The sequence below is a fragment of the Hippocampus zosterae genome, chromosome 9 (genome assembly GCF_025434085.1).
Source record: "Hippocampus zosterae strain Florida chromosome 9, ASM2543408v3, whole genome shotgun sequence".
NCBI classification, from domain to species: Eukaryota; Metazoa; Chordata; class Actinopteri; order Syngnathiformes; family Syngnathidae; genus Hippocampus; species Hippocampus zosterae.
This window is the reverse complement of record NC_067459.1, coordinates 18,505,290-18,523,775: the sequence shown is the minus strand read 5'-3', so window position 1 is coordinate 18,523,775 and position 18,486 is coordinate 18,505,290. Positions and strand designations below refer to the sequence as shown.

Here is an 18,486-nt window from a genome sequence, read left to right as displayed (position 1 = left end):
CTGTGCTTGTGTGTCAGGGAAATTGATGGTGAACAGGAGCCAGAATGGTGGGCAGAACACATTGCTTCTCTACAGCCAACGTTGTAGAGGTAGGGCAGCTGCGGGACACAAGCTGTGACTGAACGGGCCCGGCTTGTGCGTACGCTGGGTTTGTCGTTTCTCCCATCGTACAAGGATACACGTGCGGCGCACACAAACTGTTGGCAAGCCGCTAGGAGAGCGTAGCATTAATCTGTCAGCTGTCGGCACTGATCCATTTATCATTAATGTGTGCGCGTGCGTGTGCGAGAGTTAGCACGCCTGACCGCGCGCACGTGACAACTTGCTTCCTGAAACAAAGCTACATTACACGCCATTCTCCACCCCAGTTTTTTCCTTTTGTGATTGAATCCTTCAACAGAGTGCACTCGATTAATTAAGAGACCAGACTGGGAGCAGCATGGAAGGAAAGGTGGGTGGGAGTCAGAGGGGAAATGGAAAGTGATAAGCTAGCATAAACGACCGCTTCTAGATTTTAGCATTTGCGGAAGGCGACATAGATACACGTTATAGCGTGATGTACTATAATGTATTATAAAACCCTCGTGTGTCATGAATGAAAGGATGACAGTCGCTGAGGCGCTTTAGTCGCTTTCTTCCTGCGAGCAGTAACAGGATGCATATTCACTCAAGAGCTACTATCGGCCACAAGTCGCGCCCAATCGCTCCGCACACTGACTGACTGGAGCCAACAATCAAGTTTCCATGACTAGCCTGTCCTCTCATCTGAGGTTTTCCGTTGTCCCTTTCTGATCATCATCGAAGACATCACAGACACTCGCAACAAAGCAAATAAAGACCAACAATTATATGTTAAAATGAGCCATTTTTTTCAATCCTATCAAATATTTTTTGTGCCTTTTTCTTTTAAAAAAAAGTAGGTAGAAGTCTCCTTTTGGCTGTGCGAGGTGTAAGACGACAAATGGTGGAAAGCAAAAATCGAATTCATTAATTTTCATAATTTAGTTTAACTTAGTTTAACCATTTATAAGCCGCTCAACGTTGGGGAAAACAGAGTATGATGCTAGAGTCAAAATGATATGATGCGTTCTGCTGAAGCGTCACATGACAATGTGTGGCCAAAAAAAAAAAAGGACATTTAACTTTCAGGGTTCCACTGTTCAATCTGTATTGTCTTATATTCATATCATCTTAATTTTATTAACAACAACAACAACAACTTGTCTCTCGCTACCCTGACAGAGATTCGCGCCCAGCTGGTGGAGCAGCTGAAGTGTCTGGACCAGCAGTGTGAGCTGCGAGTGCAGCTGCTCCAGGACCTGCAAGACTTCTTCAGGAAGAAGGCGGAGATTGAGATGGACTACAGCCGCAACATGGAAAAGCTGGCTGAGCGCTTCCTCACCAAGACACGCAGCACTAAAGACCATCTGCTGAAGTATGAAACCGACACACGCTTGGCTATCAATGTTCAATTTATTTTTTAAATTTGAACGGGTGAAATGAATACTCGCTCAAAACAAGAATCACCAGGAAGTGCAGAAAGGTCGTCACGTCGCCATCTGTACGTAAGAAATGACCACCTTGTGAATCAGGTTTTTAGGCTCGACATACAATATATACCATACTGGATGTAAAAAAAATTAAAATTAATCAAACCGCCTGTAAATTGCAAGCAAGAAGACAAGCTATGGCATGTGTTTTCTTCTTTCCATTCCATTGCCCTTGCTGCTCAAACAACTATTTTTGTGTGGCCAAGTAACAAACTGCATTGTGTCCAGCTCCAAACCTTGGGTTAATAGATTACATGTTTACTGTCAAAGATTACCAATATAACCTGTCCAAACTGGACCACTGGGTTTGTTGCTAAACTTCTGGCTAACCATAAACTGTACACACATTAAGGAGCTAAATATATATAAAGGCGGAGGATGCAGTCTATTTAGCTGACACTATTTCCTTATTGCTATCATGTTGAGTTCCTACCAGGAAATAACATGCTAGTATGCTAAATTGTCTCTCAATACACGCACACACACACACATCCTTTTAAACATGACTCCCCTCTTAAGTCACAGAGTTCACTTCGACCTTTCATTTTTTTTTACGTTTGACTTCACATTGTTCTCTGCGTGCATCATACACTTGCCCAGAATTATTCCGTGATAGATAAAACACATGCGCACGCACCCTAAGGCTTAGGAAGTCCGAACCATCCATTTAAAATCAATTGTGATATACATAACACTGGATTTCAAAACGGACAATCAATTCTAGTTGATCATGACAAGGGAGACTGAGAAAGTCACGTGGTATATTTCATTTATTTATTTTTGTAGCCCTTGTAAAGCTCCACATCATCATATTACCGATTGACGAATTTCCCCACTCTTTACTCTGCTGTACTCCTTCGACGTCTCTAACATTCTCAAAGCGACTGCTGCTGTTGCTCTGTTCGGGTGCCACGTTGGAATTTCAGCTATTTTCTGGCTAAGTGTGTATGTTTTTTTTTTTTTGGTTTTGTTTTGTTTTTCCAACCCTAAAAGCTTTGTGTGTGTTGTATATGTGTATTGAGTCCATAGAGACCGAAGATATTGGCAAATTTACTGCTCTGGGCTTTAACCATATTGTGCGTTGCCCGTAGGCTGACAGGATGATGAGTCACAAATTTGGCAGTCAAGCCTGCCCTCTCACTTACTTTTAGGCCAGTCTTGGTGTTAATTAGCCGTGGCCCTTACATAACCCGCCACGACAGCAAACGCACTGAATCCCAACACTAAAAGGTACACGATCAAAAATGCCATCTTGACAAATAGAAATAATATAGCTTTATTCATTTAACAATGTGTTTGTTTTTATGGTTGGGGTTTACCGCGCTGTCTTAGTGCCTCATACCAATAAGTGTTTGGTAATATTTTGCGGTTTAGTTACACAAGGATGAGCCATTGTGCGACAGATGAGAGTATGTTTCAAGTGTGAAAATTATACTGTGTGTTATAATTGATTTAAAAAACTGACATGCAACTTAATATTTCAGTTTGGGCTAGCTAGGCTTTGTTACGTGCGCCCTACATCTTTTGCTAGAGTCAAGCATATACGGGAGGTGCCTCCAAGATGCCTGCAAAGGACTCTCCTTTGAAATCTTGATCCGATTTCACGCTGAAAATCCCCCGACGTCGGGCAGCACAAATGGGAAGAATCAGCATCACTATTCAAGCATTGTCGAGTTATTTTTCTCAAGTTAAAAGTATTTGCTGTAAGCTACTGTGGAACCTCTGTTGGGATGTGCGGCCCATGAATGCACCTTGTCGGGCTTAGATTCAAAGTATCAAAAAAAAAAAAGCGATTGTCCCCCGTGATACAAAGTCACAGATGAGAATGAAGGAAATTCCTGATATGCGAGCAATCTTTCATCAGTTAACAAATAAAATAGCTTAGCACCTGACCAAATTCATTTAGAGAATAACACTGTATAAAGATTCACTCCCATCTGGACAATGAGATAAAATCTAATACGAAATCTCACTGCAAAAATCGACAAGCTCAGTTTTGATTGACGCTGCTATTATGGTGGTTGTAGTTCTATTTGTGTGCGTCAAAATGCGAACTCGTTGAGGACAGCTACTGTACGTGACACTGTCTTATTCTCACTCTCCTTTGCTGCCTGACCTGATTCCCCCCCCCCCCCCCCCCCCCCCCCGCACACACACACAAGCCAACTGGGATAGCATGCCATCACTTTGACGTTCTCTTGCACAGTTTCAAACACTTGGCTCTGATTGTCCACCCGGGTTCAGAAATGTCCTGGGATAAGATGAGCTCATTCGTCTGGACAAGCCATCTGAGTCGTGCCAGCTTTTTGAAAGGAAGACATGACTTGCGCTGGGTTTCCTTCCCCATTCTAAAGAGAAACGCGGCCTGAAAAATGGCCTCAAATGTGCAGTTCGATAAAACTTTTTGTTGGGTGTTGGGAAGTTCCCAGTTTTCCACATAGTATAAAATGACCTTGAAGAAGACTTAAAGGGAGAGGGGGGCGGTTCAATAAATTCAATCTATCTTTTTGAGAAGTAGAACTCACACAATTCATGATAAGAAAAGCAACTTCCAAATACCGGTCGGTACATGGATAGTTTTTTGAACTGTTTGAATGTTTATTGATGTCCAACGTTTTGGAAATATGCACCGACTCCGCACTTTGGAACAGGAATTTGGGGTCGGTGCTGTGGAATATTTTCATAAACAGTCGGTGATAAAATAATGGTTAAGAGGATTTCGTTTAAAAATGATTTCCTGATTTGACTGCTGATTCCGCACTTGACACAATTATATGTCCTGGTGGGTGATAAACTGTGGTCGTGGATTCCTTCCTAACTGCACGTCTTCAACCAGGCCAAAAAAAGTTGGTGGAAAATTCATAGTGATTTGTTTGTATAGGTGCCACATAGTGCAGTTTTGTTTTGTTTTTTGCCATTTATTAGCAATCTGTAAGCCAATAAGCAATTAAATTACCTTGTCCCAACCCAGACAGTACTATTGTTTGTGGAACTACTAGTATTTAACATTTATCATAATCATTATTTACTTGGTTTGATAAGATAAGATATCCTTTATTTGTCCCACACTGGGTTTGTGTTTGTTTGTGTGCGCATGTCTCGTCACTTAAGAGTCATTTGGTAGTAAGGTCCCAAAGAAAAATGCCCCGGCGGCGATGCTCCATTTAATGTTATGTGCTTTGATCCTGACTGTAAATGACTATTTAGCATTTGCCTCTGATGTGACTCACTGCCGTCACCTGACTCGAATGCTCACTATGTTCCACTAAGTGCACCATGTGACCTTCAAAAGAGGCCAATGACATTTTAGTGTTTACATTCTGATAACCGAGGCCCGGCTGTTATTTCAACCTGAGTGCTGCTGTGCCCTGGTGATCGGGAACTGGCTCGGGGTGCCACATGTCACATAAAGCCACTTGATTAAGCAAATAGTGGAATGTGTTTTTCTTGAGGAAAATGTTACTTCATCGGGGAAGTCAAAAGCACCGGAAAGCGAGCAGACAGGAAGGAGGAGTGATCAAGTGCGTCTATAACATTGACTCACTAATTTAAGACATAATTTGTAGAGTGAGCTAATCCTTAAATGAATGGCCGATAGCTGGAAGTGACGCTCGCTGGCATGCTAGCTGAGGTTATAAAATGGTAGTTAATTTAGAATGCTCTAGTTTCTCTATACGGTTCTGCGATCTGTTAGTCGTGCAAAATTCAGAGCTTCCTCCAAATTGTCGGCTAAGATCAGCGATATGAATCATTTTGAAAAACACTAAATAAAACATGAACTCCTTACACTTCATTGTGTAAGTAAGTAAGATATCCTTTATTTGTCCCACAATGGGGAAATTTACAGCCTCCAGCAGCAAGAATGTATGTAGAAAGAAGAAGAGAAAAAAAAACAACAACAACAAACATCTTTCAATTAAATACAATATGAACACAAATGGATAAATCGCAGTACTATTTACAATTTACCTTCACATCATTTAATTATTATTATTATTATGATTGTTATTTTTTATTCATCAGCCTGACAGCAGTCGGTAGGAACGAGCGTCGGTATCTCTCCTTCTTGCAGCGCGGGTGTAACAGTCTCTGGCTGAAGGAGCTACCAAGTGCTGTCAGGGCGGGCTGGAGGGGGTGGGAGGGACTGGCCATCATAGCTTTTAGCTTAGTTAGCATCCGTCTGTTGCCCACCTCCTCCAGAGTGTCAAGGGAGCAACCCAGGACAGAACTGGCCTTCCTGACCAGTCGCTCCAGTCTCTTTCTGTCCCGGGCTGAGATGCTGCCTGTCTACATTGTTAATTTTGTGCTTCAAATATCTCTGCACAGCAGCAACTATTATCCATCCATCCATCCATCCATTTTCTGATGCGCCTATATCGTCACAAGGGTTCCGGATCTTGCTGTCTTCGGTCAGTAGGCGGGGGACAGCCTGAACTGGTTGCCAGCCAATCGCAGGGCACACAGAGACGAATAACCATCCATGCTCACAATCACCTAGGGACAATGGAGTGTTCATTCAGCCTGCCGTGCATGTTTTTGGAATGTGGTATAAAACCGGAGTACCCGGGGAAAAAAAAACACGCAGGGCCGTGAGAACATGCAAACTCCACACAGGAAGGCCGTAGCTGGAATTGAACCAGGTACCTCTGCACTGTGTGGTCGACACACTAACCACTGGACCACCGGGCCGCCCAACCCAAAATAAAAAGTCAAATCCAAAAACAAGGCCCACCCATCTAAAACACAATTAACGCTCGAACAAATATCCAAAGCCATAAAAAATAGTCACAAAAGTCTAAATGTTACTTGATGTTCCAGTAAAAATGCTTGGATGTGTGAAGCCATGACCTTTTGTTTGAGATCACGTTATTGCACGTATTTAGTCATCTGACCAGTGACCGCCGGTACCAGCACAGCACATCACATCATTCTCTCTGACTCAACCTTGATCCTGCATTCCCACAGAGTGCCCCCTCTCTATTTCAAAGACTTCCTCTGTCTGTGTGACTTAGTGCCTGCTGTGACTGTGTGACTGTTCATCAATGTGTCCACTATTTATTGAGTCGTCGCAGTCATTGAGCGCTCCTCTTATCAAAGACTTGGTGTCATCCACTTCAACTCATCATCCATTTCACCGTTCAGATTATTCACAGATAATCCCTAACTCGATATGGAAAATCACTCGCGCGCTCTTGGAGATGAGCCTTGAGGACTTTGATGCACACATTATTTAAAAAGAAAAATGATAATAATGTGCGATCCGGAAGCACGTATGAATTTGGATAAGCTCACATAACTATTATTCATTCAATGAAACCTCAACACTGGTTGTGCTGTTGGAGTGAAATCCTGTGTTGACAAATTAGTGGCTATGGGTCTTTGGATGTAGTGCAGTTGCATAGTACACCACTGCAAATTTCAATTAAAATATTGTGAGTTGAATGACAATGCGTCTTACGCGTGGCACAATTTATTTTTTGACCGCTCCTTGCATTATTTATTTATTTATTTAAACGTTTTAAGTCTCTCTCCGTTTGCTATGTTCTCCCCAGGCCTACGTGGGTTTTCTCCAGGTACTCCGGTTTCCTCCCACATTCCAAAAACATGCATGGCAGGCTGATTGAACACTCTAAATTGTCCCTAAATTGTGTGAGTGTGGGCACCGATGGTTGTTGGTCTCCGTGTGCCCTGCGATTGGCTGGCAATTGGGGTGTCCCCCGCCGACTGCCTGAAGACGGCTGGGATAGGCTCCAGCACCCCCCGCGAGCTTTGTGAGGATAGGCGGATGGGAAAATGGATGAATGAATGAATAAATAATTCCCTCTCGGAAGCAATTATTCGCTGGAGAAAGTCCAGTTTCATGCAGCTGCACAAGCGGCATTTACAGAGTATAGAAACCACCTCAAAAGAGGCAACCATGAAAACACATTTAACCCCGAATGAATGTTTCCTGAATTTGACTTGCAGTCACTGAAGCAGGAAGTATACTGGAGGGGTGATCCAACCCACAAACAACCAATTGCAACACCACCCCCCAAAAAAAAAGCTAGGTAGCTTTATTGAATAACGATCATGTCATGCAAAAGGCATCACTACTAGTGATGAGAATTAGTCAATTCTCAAGAATTGAGTCGATTGAATGGTTGCATCTTGAAGCAACTGTGGCAGGTTTTGAGTGTGTGATTTGTTTGCAACCAGCAGGAACACTGCCATTGAAATGGGAGTTCAGAACATTAAAAAAAGAATAATAATAATGTTACCTCGGTGAGCAAGGAAGTAGTCACATGCCTATTCCAGCTTATTACTTTAATCACTGACTAAGGTATGACAACACGTATTTTACAGTTCTTCAAAGGAATTCCAAGTCGTGAGTACATCACAGAAATTACATTAATGGGTCTTAGGCCAAACATTCCACCCCCACCCTCAGTTTTTTTGTGTGTGTGTGTGTTTTTTTTTAAGTTCCAGACAACCTATTCTCCTGATCACTGCTTAATTATTATATAAAGGAGCTCATTCAGTATTTTTTATTTTCCTACAAATGGGCAAAATGGGGCAAAATCACTGCAAATTGTCCAGGCAGAGTATGAAAGGAACTTCCGACTCTTTTTCCTCATCTCCCACCACCACCCCCCACCACTCCCTTTTTGTGTGTGTGTGTCCTTTCTACTCTGCAACAGCTGTGCTTTTTGAGGAGCCTTACCACTTCCTGCTGGGTTCTGTACGCTGGCTGAATCCCCTGTTTGGGTTGGCTCACTGACCTGGTGTGTGTGTGTGCGCGTGCGTGTGTGTGTGTGCGTGCGGGTGAGACACAGGGTGGCTGTTTTCTGTATAAATCTGTCTGGGCGTTCTCTCCCTCCAAGCGTGTTATTCCACTGGTTGTTTCATCTTGATGAAAAACAGCGTGCTGTACAATGAACTTGTTCCTACCTTTAACAAGCTGCGGGGCTCTTGATGCACCCATCAACCGCCTGAAAAGGGGAACTTAAAAACAGATGAAAGAGACTGAATGCTTCTTGAGTTAACTTGTGCTTCGAAAGGGGGGGGCCTCGATTACATCTAAAGACTTGTTGTCCGTCATTGTCATCCCGTGCAGGAAGGAGCAGAGTATCTTATCCCCAGTGAACTGCTGGAACCTGTTGCTGCTTCAGGTGAAAAGGGAGAGCCGCGACCACGCCACGCTGTCCGAACTCTACCTCAACAACATCATTCCCCGCTTTGCGCAGATCAGCGAGGACTCGGGACGGCTCTTCAAAAAGGCAATGCTCACTCGTTCATGCAGATTCTTCTCAGCCGTGAACGTGCACATTGCATCTGCTCTATTCCACATTTTTATCGAAATATCAATTTCACTTCCTATAGGATGTTGTTAAAAAAAAGAAAATCTGCATTTTTTTTTCTCTCATGTTTTATTTGTAAAATACAGTGACAGACCTCCACCAATGCTGATATGGATCAGCTCTAAATCTTGATCGCCTTCATAGATGATTATGCCCCAAAAGTGTCCTAAGAGTTAAGGAAGATGTCCTGAATCAATACAAAAGTATCACGTTTTAAATCAAAATAGGTCAAATTTGATTGTGCTTTTTTTTTCGGTTGTTTGGTATGTTAAAGCGCAAGATCGGACAAAAATTACGCAGCCAGTCTGTGCTTGTCTTTCACATCGTGAAAGGAAGCCTATTTGGAAAGAAAATGCATTCTTAAAAATGCAGTTACAAGAATCGATTTTGACTTGTCGCCATATCAATCCTAATGGAACAATTGCCTGTCCTTGAGAAAACAAATGTTGGACTCCTGCCTGTCTCCTCTTGACTCCGATTGTCATTTGAGTCATGATGGAGCCATTCCGAAGACCTTGTCATACACATTCCAAGTCCTCCAGGGTGGACGTGTTATACTAAATACGGACACTTGGCAGGAAACTCCGCTTGTGTATGACAAACCAGTTTAGACTGCAAACAGATTTCAGTGTCGAAGAGGTGCTTTTCAGTCACGACACCCACTTGACATTTCTGAAAAATGGGAAGTTACTTCTGTCTGGATTTATTTGAAAACAAAGTTCACCGTCTCCCAATGTGTGTTCTCATGGCTCTACATTGCGGCTTGGGTATCTAATTTAACTTTTTTGGTTGGATAGAATTTTCCCTGTCTTGCTGATTGAGAGCAAAGCCATTTAAATTGCACTTGAGTTTCAACGTCAAAATAAACACTATATTTTTGATACTTTTGAGGAATTGGCTACGGGAGCAAGTGGAGCAGAGGTTAAGGACGAGCAAAAGAATATCGCTCGAAGCATTCCTTCACTTGTAACAAAGTTCAGTGTGTATGAAGGTAAAGGGAGTCAGCCTGTTTGGATAGTCGGGTAGGAAATCCTGAACCGTACAAATGTAAATGGCCACTGTTTGAGCGGATGTCACGCTGAGATTTAATTTGTCTCAATTAATGAAGACTATATTCATACTTGGACCAAACTACTTTGACAAGATTTTTATGTATTTATTTGTTTTTAAACGGGGCTGCAGTCATATCGTGTGAATGCTGCCCAAACCACTCGAGGGACACTTAAGTCAAACTACTACTACTTTAAGAAAGTTTTAAGTCAGGACATAAGATGTCTAAATGTTTTTTTTTCTAGCCAGACAGGCAAGCACAGGCCAGAGGAAAAAGTTCAAAGATCAAGATTCACAGTTGAAGGATAGGACGTCTCAGCCATGGCTGATTAGTTTTAAACTGCTGTAGCCGCTTTAAAGTTGGAGGGAGGGGCGACCTCACTTGCCCCGTTACCTCGTTTGTCCGCCGCAGAACCCTAAATCATTCGCCTGTCGCTTTCTCCCACCGCACACATTTATCCCCTCTCATCCTTATCCTGACCTTTTAACAGTCTGTCAGGATTCAACTTCTTGGCCTCATTTTGTTTTTTTACTCCGGCTGGACGAACACCGCATTGTTAATAAGCTCTTTGTTTCCTGTGATTAACGAACTTGAATCCGTCTCGTCTCTTTAGAGCAAAGAGGTTGGCGTGCAGCTGCAAGAAGACTTGATGAAGGTTCTGAATGAGCTTTATTCGGTAAGACAAAATCACTTTTGGCACATTTTGAATATGTGCATCGCTGAAGTTGGTTTTTCATGTCGCTTAATGAAAAGGGATGAGATGTTATTTTCAGCAAGGGGGAAAAAAATGTCGGTGGTGAGCCAGACACTTAAAACTAGAGTGTGAATTTTTTTTTAGCAAGTTGACAAGAGCAAAACAAATTACTGTATTTGTTCATTCATTCCAGTGCTTCACCAAAACCAAATGTTGATGTCGCAACGTCCAACAACAGAATTGGTGGGATTCTGCTTTCTTTCCTTTAGAGCAGCCACTTTATAATTATTAACACACCCAATCATTTGTACTCAAATCACAATAGACAGCTGGACCAGTAATGTTGATTTCACTTAATTTATACGGACAGCTTGAAAACCTGACAACCCATCGACTTCACCAAGGTGTAGTTTTATTTTGTTTTGTTTTGGGGGGGGGGGGGGGTTTGACAGTCATTGTTTTAGTGGTCTTGGACTGTCAGGAGCAACACAACATTGGTTACTCATGTCCGTAGCCCAGCCAAGTCACTTTGGTGTGTGTGTGTGTGCGTGCGTGTGTGTGTGTGCGCTCGTGCGCGCGTGTTTAGCTGCAGCTCAACCCGCCAATTATAGTGTGCAAAGAGTTATAAATAAATCTGGTTTAAGTGACGTGCACATGCATTCTCATAAAGAAAGCAGTGACTTTCTTGGGAGTTTGAATCAGAACAACCGAGTGCCGGTCGCCCAATTGGGGCTGACCCAGCTTGATTTCCCACTTTCATGTGTTTGACCATGAGTGTGTGTGTCTGACTCCTTCGCTACGAAGACTGCAGAATGCCCCATCATTTTCCCAAAGCCACAGGGTGGAAAAACGTTGTGACAGAAATGTCATGTTCTTAGGTGATGAAGACATACCACATGTACAACACCGACAGCATCAACGCTGAGTCCAAGCTGAAGGACGCCGAGAAGCAGGAGGAGAAACAGATGGGGCGCTCCAGTCGCCAGGACGACCGTCAGACGCCACGCTCGCCAGACACCCTTGCTAGCATCAAGGCTGACGACAAACCCATTCGCCGCTCCAGTGTCAAGAAAATAGAAAAGATGAAGGAGAAGGTGATTGTGTGTTTCGCACGAAGGATTGACTTGAGTATTCAAAGGTCAAGTCCTTGTTGGCCTCTTGTTCCTACCTTTCCCATCCTATTCTCAGAGACAAGCCAAGTACACGGAGAACAAGCTGAAGGCCATCAAAGCCAGGAATGAGTACCTTCTCGCTCTGGAGGCCACCAACGGCTGCGTCTTCAAGTATTACATCCATGACCTCTCTGACATCATTGACGTGAGTATTGAAAGCAACTACTTTCCTGAAGGTTTGTGCGGACAAAAACGGATGGAAACTCAAGTGCTCTTTGCAAACATGTGGAAGCTGATCTACTAACCGGGGTCACCCAGTATTGCATCTGCCACGTTGCAGTTCATTTTGTACGTTCTGCGAAAAGTATTTACAAATATACATTTTATTTAGCACCCGCAATGTGACTTGTCAAACTTTAAGTACATTTCAGAGGTTCATTTTGCATCTTTAATTACTGTGCCCAAAAGGGAGGTGCAAACCCTTTTGCAGCAGTGCCAGCTTAGCATGGGCAGAATTTTTCCAATTGTGGAAAAAAAATTAAATGCTCCAAACAAAAATTATTGCCACATATTGTCCATTGAGCAATGGAATTTTGGAACTTCTGAAAAAGCGTCGACTGGCAGCCAAAGGAGTCCTGCCATAGCGCCTCTGACAAAAGGCTAGATTAATTTTCCAAAATATGTGTGTTTGCCTCTTCCACTCCAATTCCATCACGTAAAACTTCATTTTGTGCTTGTGGCGATCACCCAAATAGACCATCATGAAAACCAAAAGACCCTGTGTGAGTGAACGTACAATGTAACACACATTGTTTGGGATCTTAGGGATTGTAATTTTAGTCGATCACATGCAACACAATCTACAATCAGCGTGCATAATTTACACCTAACGAGCAAATTGGAGTTATGTCCACCGCAAATATATGTTGAGCGGACGCCGGTCACAGTTGAAGTTGGAATGTGCTTGACATAAGGAAATGGCATACGAATTAGTTTAGACCAGGGGTGCCCAAACTTTTTGGATCAAAGATCTACTTTTTGATCAACTAACCTCACGGGATCTACCCTTACCGGCACAAATTTAAGATTTACCTGCTTTATTTTATTTTTTAAATATTTTTTTAGTGAAAATGAGACTGATTAGTGTGCAGTGTATATTAACACAAAAGACACACAAATGGTTGTTTGTTTTTTTTCTTCTCGACACTCCTCAGATCTACTTGGGACCTGTCTTAGATCTACCGGTAGATCAGGATCTACCTAATGGGAACCCCTGCTTTAGACTGAAAATTGATTGTTGATGAAGCGTGCTTTGAAGCAAAATTGAATGCACTAATTGTCTGCAACCAGCAGAGGCATTCGGTGGAGCGATTTCACACCACTTGAGAGTCCCATTCACCACAATGATCGACTCGTGTTTATACAGTGCTGTGACCTTGGCTACCATGCCAGCCTCCACCGTGCCCTGAGGACCTATTTGTCAGCGGAACAGAATGTCGAGGTATCCAAGCACACTGGTCTGGAGACACTGGAGGGTGCCGCTGAAAGTCTGGAGCCCAACGGAGACAAACAGAAGCTGATGGAGACCTACAACAATGTCTTCTGTCCCCCGGCTCGCTTTGACTTCCAGTCGCACATGGGAGACACGGTACAGTATCCGTTTCTGTAGTACGCAGTGCAGTGCCACTGCACTTCAAACTACAAACCTGCGTTTGTGTGCGCGTAGATGGGCGTCATGTGTGCACAGCAGCCACTTGAAAGTGAGCTTCTCCAGAGGTGTCAGCAGCTTCAGTCCCGCCTCTCCACGCTCAAGATAGAAAATGAAGAGGTTCGTTTTAATTTCCCCGTGACGATTGTAACAGGCCTGCACATGCCTCTTCGTGCTCATTCTTCCCCTCGCTCATTAGGTGAAGAAGACCATGGAAGCCACTCTGTCCACCATCCAGGACATGGTGACAGTGGAGGACTATGACGTGTCCGATTGCTTCCACCACAGCAACAGCATGGAGTCCGTCAAGTCGACGTTCAGTGAATCCTATCTCAGCAAGCCCAGCCTTGCCAAGAGGCGGGCCAACCAACAGGAGACGGAACAGTTCTACTTTACGGTCAGTGTCAGGTTTGAAGCAAGGCGTATAGGCTTGGGAGTGGATTCAAAGATCGCTGTGATTTACTGCACTTCAGCGCGCACCTGAACTACACACTCCTCGTATTGTGTGTTGTGTAGAAGCTGAAGGAGTTTCTTGAAGGCAGGAACCTGATCACTAAGCTCGACGCCAAGCATGACCTCATCCAGAAAACCATAGGAGAGAGTGAGTGTCCTTCATACTTTTTAGACGTGTCCTATATGTGGAGGTCACAGTGACTGCGACCATATGTGGACAACAGATGTGCCAGAGTGAGCGCTGAGGAGGATGGGGGTGGGGGGGGGGGTCTTCCTCAGGAAATGTCAGCATTTCCGTAACTGAGCAGGAAAGCCTTTGTATGAGTACGCTGACTCCTTCCTCCCGCGTGTTTCACTTCGATTCTGCTATAAATGTTACTCTCCAAGGTCTACACTTGTCCTGTCTCTCCCCCCACTTTAGGTCAGAAGACCGACTGTTGCCTTGCCAGGTACGTGTGGTGAAGGAAGGAAGTACATAAACACACAAGCGTACTATCTGGGAGACATGTGTCAAAGTAGGATCTCTTAATTTCTTGGCACTCAGGGGTATTATTTTTCCCGTCACCGTTTCAAGATATTCTCAACATATGTGTCTGTGTGAGCAAATAGAGCGTTACCAAAGTTGTATGCGTATAAATAGGTACTCTGGCGACTTAATGACAGAGTGCTGTTTCCCTCTCTCTATGTGCAAAGTGACCGGAGAAACTCTGCAGTACGGAAACAGGTAATTATATCTGCCGTGTGAGTGCGTGGTTTTCTTTTGAACACATGATTTTCCCCCCCTCCACCGTTGCCACCCATGAGATGCGAGGGCATATTTGGAAACATACTCAACATGCTCAGATGTGGATCTGTTATGGAATGAGTGCAATCTAATGGGCTCACTGGTGCAGTATGACAATGGAGTTAAAAAGGGGACCAAATGTTTGAGGCGCCCCCTGGTGGCATCAGATGGCATCATACTGGGAACACAAAATAACAATTCCATGATCAGATACAGTACTGCAGTGATTCCAAATTTATTATTTACAAATTGAGTTTTGTTGATTTTTCAGTGCCACGAACATACAGTGACAGAACACTCATTTGGAGGTACAATTCATAAAACACAAGTCATTTTCTTTGTGAGTAAACTGAGATGATGCCATCATTTTGTGACATTTTTGTTGATGGTGTGAGATTTAAAATGGGTGCCGTAGCGCAATTAAGGTTGGGAAACACTGATACTGTACATGTAAATGACCTTAGATATTTTTATTAATGAATTTAATTAATCAGTCCTCGGTAGTAACTGGCCATCGGTTTGAAAATAAAGAAATCCATATATTCACCATGGTACCCAACGACAAGTTTCTGGTGGAAACCCCAAAATAAAGGGGAGAAGTGTAGTCTCCTAGCAACAGCAGCCTCCCCCCCCCAGCCCATGTCTGGCACCCCTTCCTCCTGAATGTGTGCTCTGATGCATGTGCAGCAGGCGTATGAGGTAGTCATCCTGGTAATAAGGTTGCAGTTGTTTTATGTCCTTGGCAGCTTCCTATTGACCATCTACGATTGGGTGTAATTATTAATGCGATTAATGCTCTCCTCCAATTTTAGAATACGGGTGAAACCATTCCTCTTATGGTCGAGAGCTGCATCCGTTTCATCAGTCGCCATGGTGAGGAAATTCTTCCGTCAAGTGATAGGTTTAGCACCAGCCTTTGCTGTGTACTGATTGGTTGCACGGTTTTGTCATGTGATCGGTTCCGACCCGAGTCGTCTCCGAATGAACAAACTACGTCTCCAATATCCAGCATGCCAATGCTGAAAATGAAAAATGAATGTAATCAAAGCAACTGTGTGCTTATGGCCATGCAGGTCTGCAGCATGAGGGTATTTTCCGAGTATCGGGCTCCCAGGTGGAGGTCAATGATATCAAGAATGCATTTGAGCGAGGTGGGACTGCAATTAATTCACAGAAAATATATGCCTCCTCGGCCCCCCCACACACACTTACTTGATACTCTCTGTCTTGTGGGTTACAGGCGAAGACCCTTTAGCAGGAGACCAGAATGACCATGACATGGATTCAATTGCTGGTGTCCTCAAGCTCTACTTCAGAGGACTGGACCAGGCCCTTTTTCCAAAGGAAGTGTTCCATGACCTCATATCCTGTGTCTGTAAGAATCACCTCTGCCATTCTCTTTGAATGCTGTGGTTTGTTTTTCAAACTCTGTATTGTGCAACTAATCTCCTGGGCGTCGTCATTGGTACCTTTCAGCAATGGAGAGCCTCCAGGAGCGCGCTGTCCACATTAAGAAAGTTCTGCAATCTTTGCCAAGTCAAACCCTCATCATTATGAGATACCTGTTTGCCTTCCTCAACCAGTGAGTCCGGCACAAGCACGTTCTGTCTGCACGCATTGTAAAAATCTTGCAAAAAAAATATTTTTTTTTTTTCGTGATAGCTGAGATGAGGTAAACATCCTGAAAAAGCCAAAGGAGGCCCTTATAGAAGCCCCCCAGCCCCCAGCCCATTCAAATATTGAAAAAAGATTACTCCCCCCTGCTCTGTTTGATTTATAGTCTTGTATCATATTCGGTGTCTTGATGAGCTACGCAGGCTTGCATTCCCTGCAAAGCCAAACTGGGAACGTCACAAGGTAGACCCCCACCACCTCCCCACCTCCCCTCCTCTGTCGGATGAGGGTTCATTTGGAGCCATAAAGATGCTTATGCTGTGCTATTTTTGATGAAATATTTGACACCAAAAATGCCTAACAAACAAATGGTCTTGTTTTACGTTAATCACTTCTCATTGGATTAGAAGGGGAGTGCAACTAAATGGACACCTGAAATGTGAGACCTCTTGAGTAAACAGACTTGTTGAAGCAAAGAGGTGCTGCTTCTATGGCCGTGGGTGATTTACTGTCTCACAAAAGAGTCTGCTTCTTCTCACACACTCCCCAAAACGTTGCTCTTAAAGGAAGTGAGTCACTGACAAAGGAGTTAACTGTAATTTGGCAAATACAGGGATGCATTATGAGCTATCTCACATGATATCATGCCTCATCGGTGATTTGTTGGCTACCAGTCGAGGGTCTACCTGGCCCCTCACTCAAAGTCAGCAGTTCAGGACAGACGGTGTCAAAAATGACTGATAATGCCACATAAAATGACGACTGTAGATGATTATGAAATTGAATGAATGTTTTTTTTTTCTTCCCTCCTCCACCCAGTTTGTCCCAGTACAGTGAGGACAACATGATGGACCCTTACAACCTCGCCATCTGCTTTGGCCCCACCCTGATGTCTGTCCCGGAAGGTCACGACCAAGTCTCCTGCCAGGCCCACGTCAATGAGCTCATTAAAACGATCATCATCCACCATGACACCATCTTTCCAAGACTGCAGGACCTGCAGGGCCCCATCTACATCATCCCTGGTGCTGGTGATGACTTCTGGTCAGTGGGGCCTCATCAATAGAAAGGCGCTAGAGCGCCGACCTAGCGCCCAGCTGGGGTCACGGTGAAAGGGACAAAAATGAAATTATGCACTATTATATAATAAAAATACTTCAAAATATATGTATAACTGTGTTTAGATGAGCAGGATAGTGTAGTTATGGGTCAAGTTGATTTGTTTATCTCTGGCGTCTCAAACAAAGACTTACCGTAAGTCCAGTTTGCGCACACAGAACATCGCCGATAAACTCTCGTTGAAAGTGTGTCGTGCAGCCGGTCCTCATGCAATTCACACATATTGTGCACCGTTGGCCACTGGATTGCACTGCCCCAGCAGCCAATAATTTGTTAACTGAGTTGCTGTTAAAGCCAATGTCATTTCCTGTCTGCTTCTGAGCGGCGTTGCGCCGTCAACGGGAACTTGACGTGGCAGCCATATTGGATATGGCTCAGCCAGTTTTCTCCAGTGTATCCATTTGTTTTCTTCACATTCAACTAATTGAAGTCACTTCAACCCTTTTCGAGAGGAGAAGGCGGAGCCCAGGCAGCGTGGATAAGAACAGGTATGGTGGATTTGTTGACTTGATCATAGGTTTTTCAACAGAATTAGACAAATAGGAAAAGTGACACTGCACTTGTTGCGTTTGCCGTGACCACGCTTTTAAGCTAGCTAAAGAAAAGGCATCGGCTTGGTGTTGTATGCTGTGATGTGATGGCAGACTGGTTGGAGCATATGGCTGTGAAAAGTAATGATTTTTCTTGTTTGTTCAATCCCCAGCTGGAGGGTTATGGGTTGTTTTTGTTTTTTTGTTGAAGGCAAAAGTAAACAAGAAGAAAACGCTTTCTTCATAAGGATGTCATGTACTTACTAAGCTAAATCTCAGCTCAGTCATCAACTCAAGTTTTCTTCATTGTGCTGGGTCAGGTGGCCATGAGGATCAGTTTACCTGCCATAACACGAGATTCAAGTCACAATTAGTTTGACTGTAACCGCAAATTACAACAGCAGTAATTTACTTGCAAAGTGCTCCGATTTAGATTTATGACTTCAAAGACAAACTGCACAGTTTGCAAACTTGACTTTTGTTTTTTTTAAACTGTAGTTGGAAGATTAGCGGTATTGGAAATTGCATTTT

The 18,486-nt window shown here is 43.6% G+C and overlaps 1 protein-coding gene across 2 annotated transcripts in view; it reads left to right on the top strand.

Annotated features, from left to right (window-relative positions):
* srgap2 (SLIT-ROBO Rho GTPase activating protein 2) overlaps nt 1-18,486 on the top strand; it is a 52,031-nt gene that overhangs the window by 27,891 nt on the left and 5,654 nt on the right. Inside the window, exons 2-17 of one of the 2 annotated variants that reach the window (XM_052076851.1) lie at nt 1,243-1,435; nt 8,647-8,809; nt 10,555-10,617; nt 11,514-11,729; nt 11,824-11,952; nt 13,174-13,395; nt 13,474-13,575; nt 13,655-13,852; nt 13,972-14,056; nt 14,330-14,357; nt 14,602-14,632; nt 15,505-15,565; nt 15,766-15,843; nt 15,933-16,067; nt 16,169-16,274; nt 17,126-17,350. In XM_052076851.1, coding sequence (XP_051932811.1) covers nt 1,243-1,435; nt 8,647-8,809; nt 10,555-10,617; nt 11,514-11,729; nt 11,824-11,952; nt 13,174-13,395; nt 13,474-13,575; nt 13,655-13,852; nt 13,972-14,056; nt 14,330-14,357; nt 14,602-14,632; nt 15,505-15,565; nt 15,766-15,843; nt 15,933-16,067; nt 16,169-16,274; nt 17,126-17,350 — 2,035 coding nt within the window. Of the gene's footprint in view, nt 1-1,242; nt 1,436-8,646; nt 8,810-10,184; nt 10,618-11,513; nt 11,730-11,823; nt 11,953-13,173; nt 13,396-13,473; nt 13,576-13,654; nt 13,853-13,971; nt 14,057-14,329; nt 14,358-14,601; nt 14,633-15,504; nt 15,566-15,765; nt 15,844-15,932; nt 16,068-16,168; nt 16,275-17,125; nt 17,351-18,486 lie in introns of those variants that run through there. The other variant, XM_052076850.1, reaches the window with a different exon arrangement.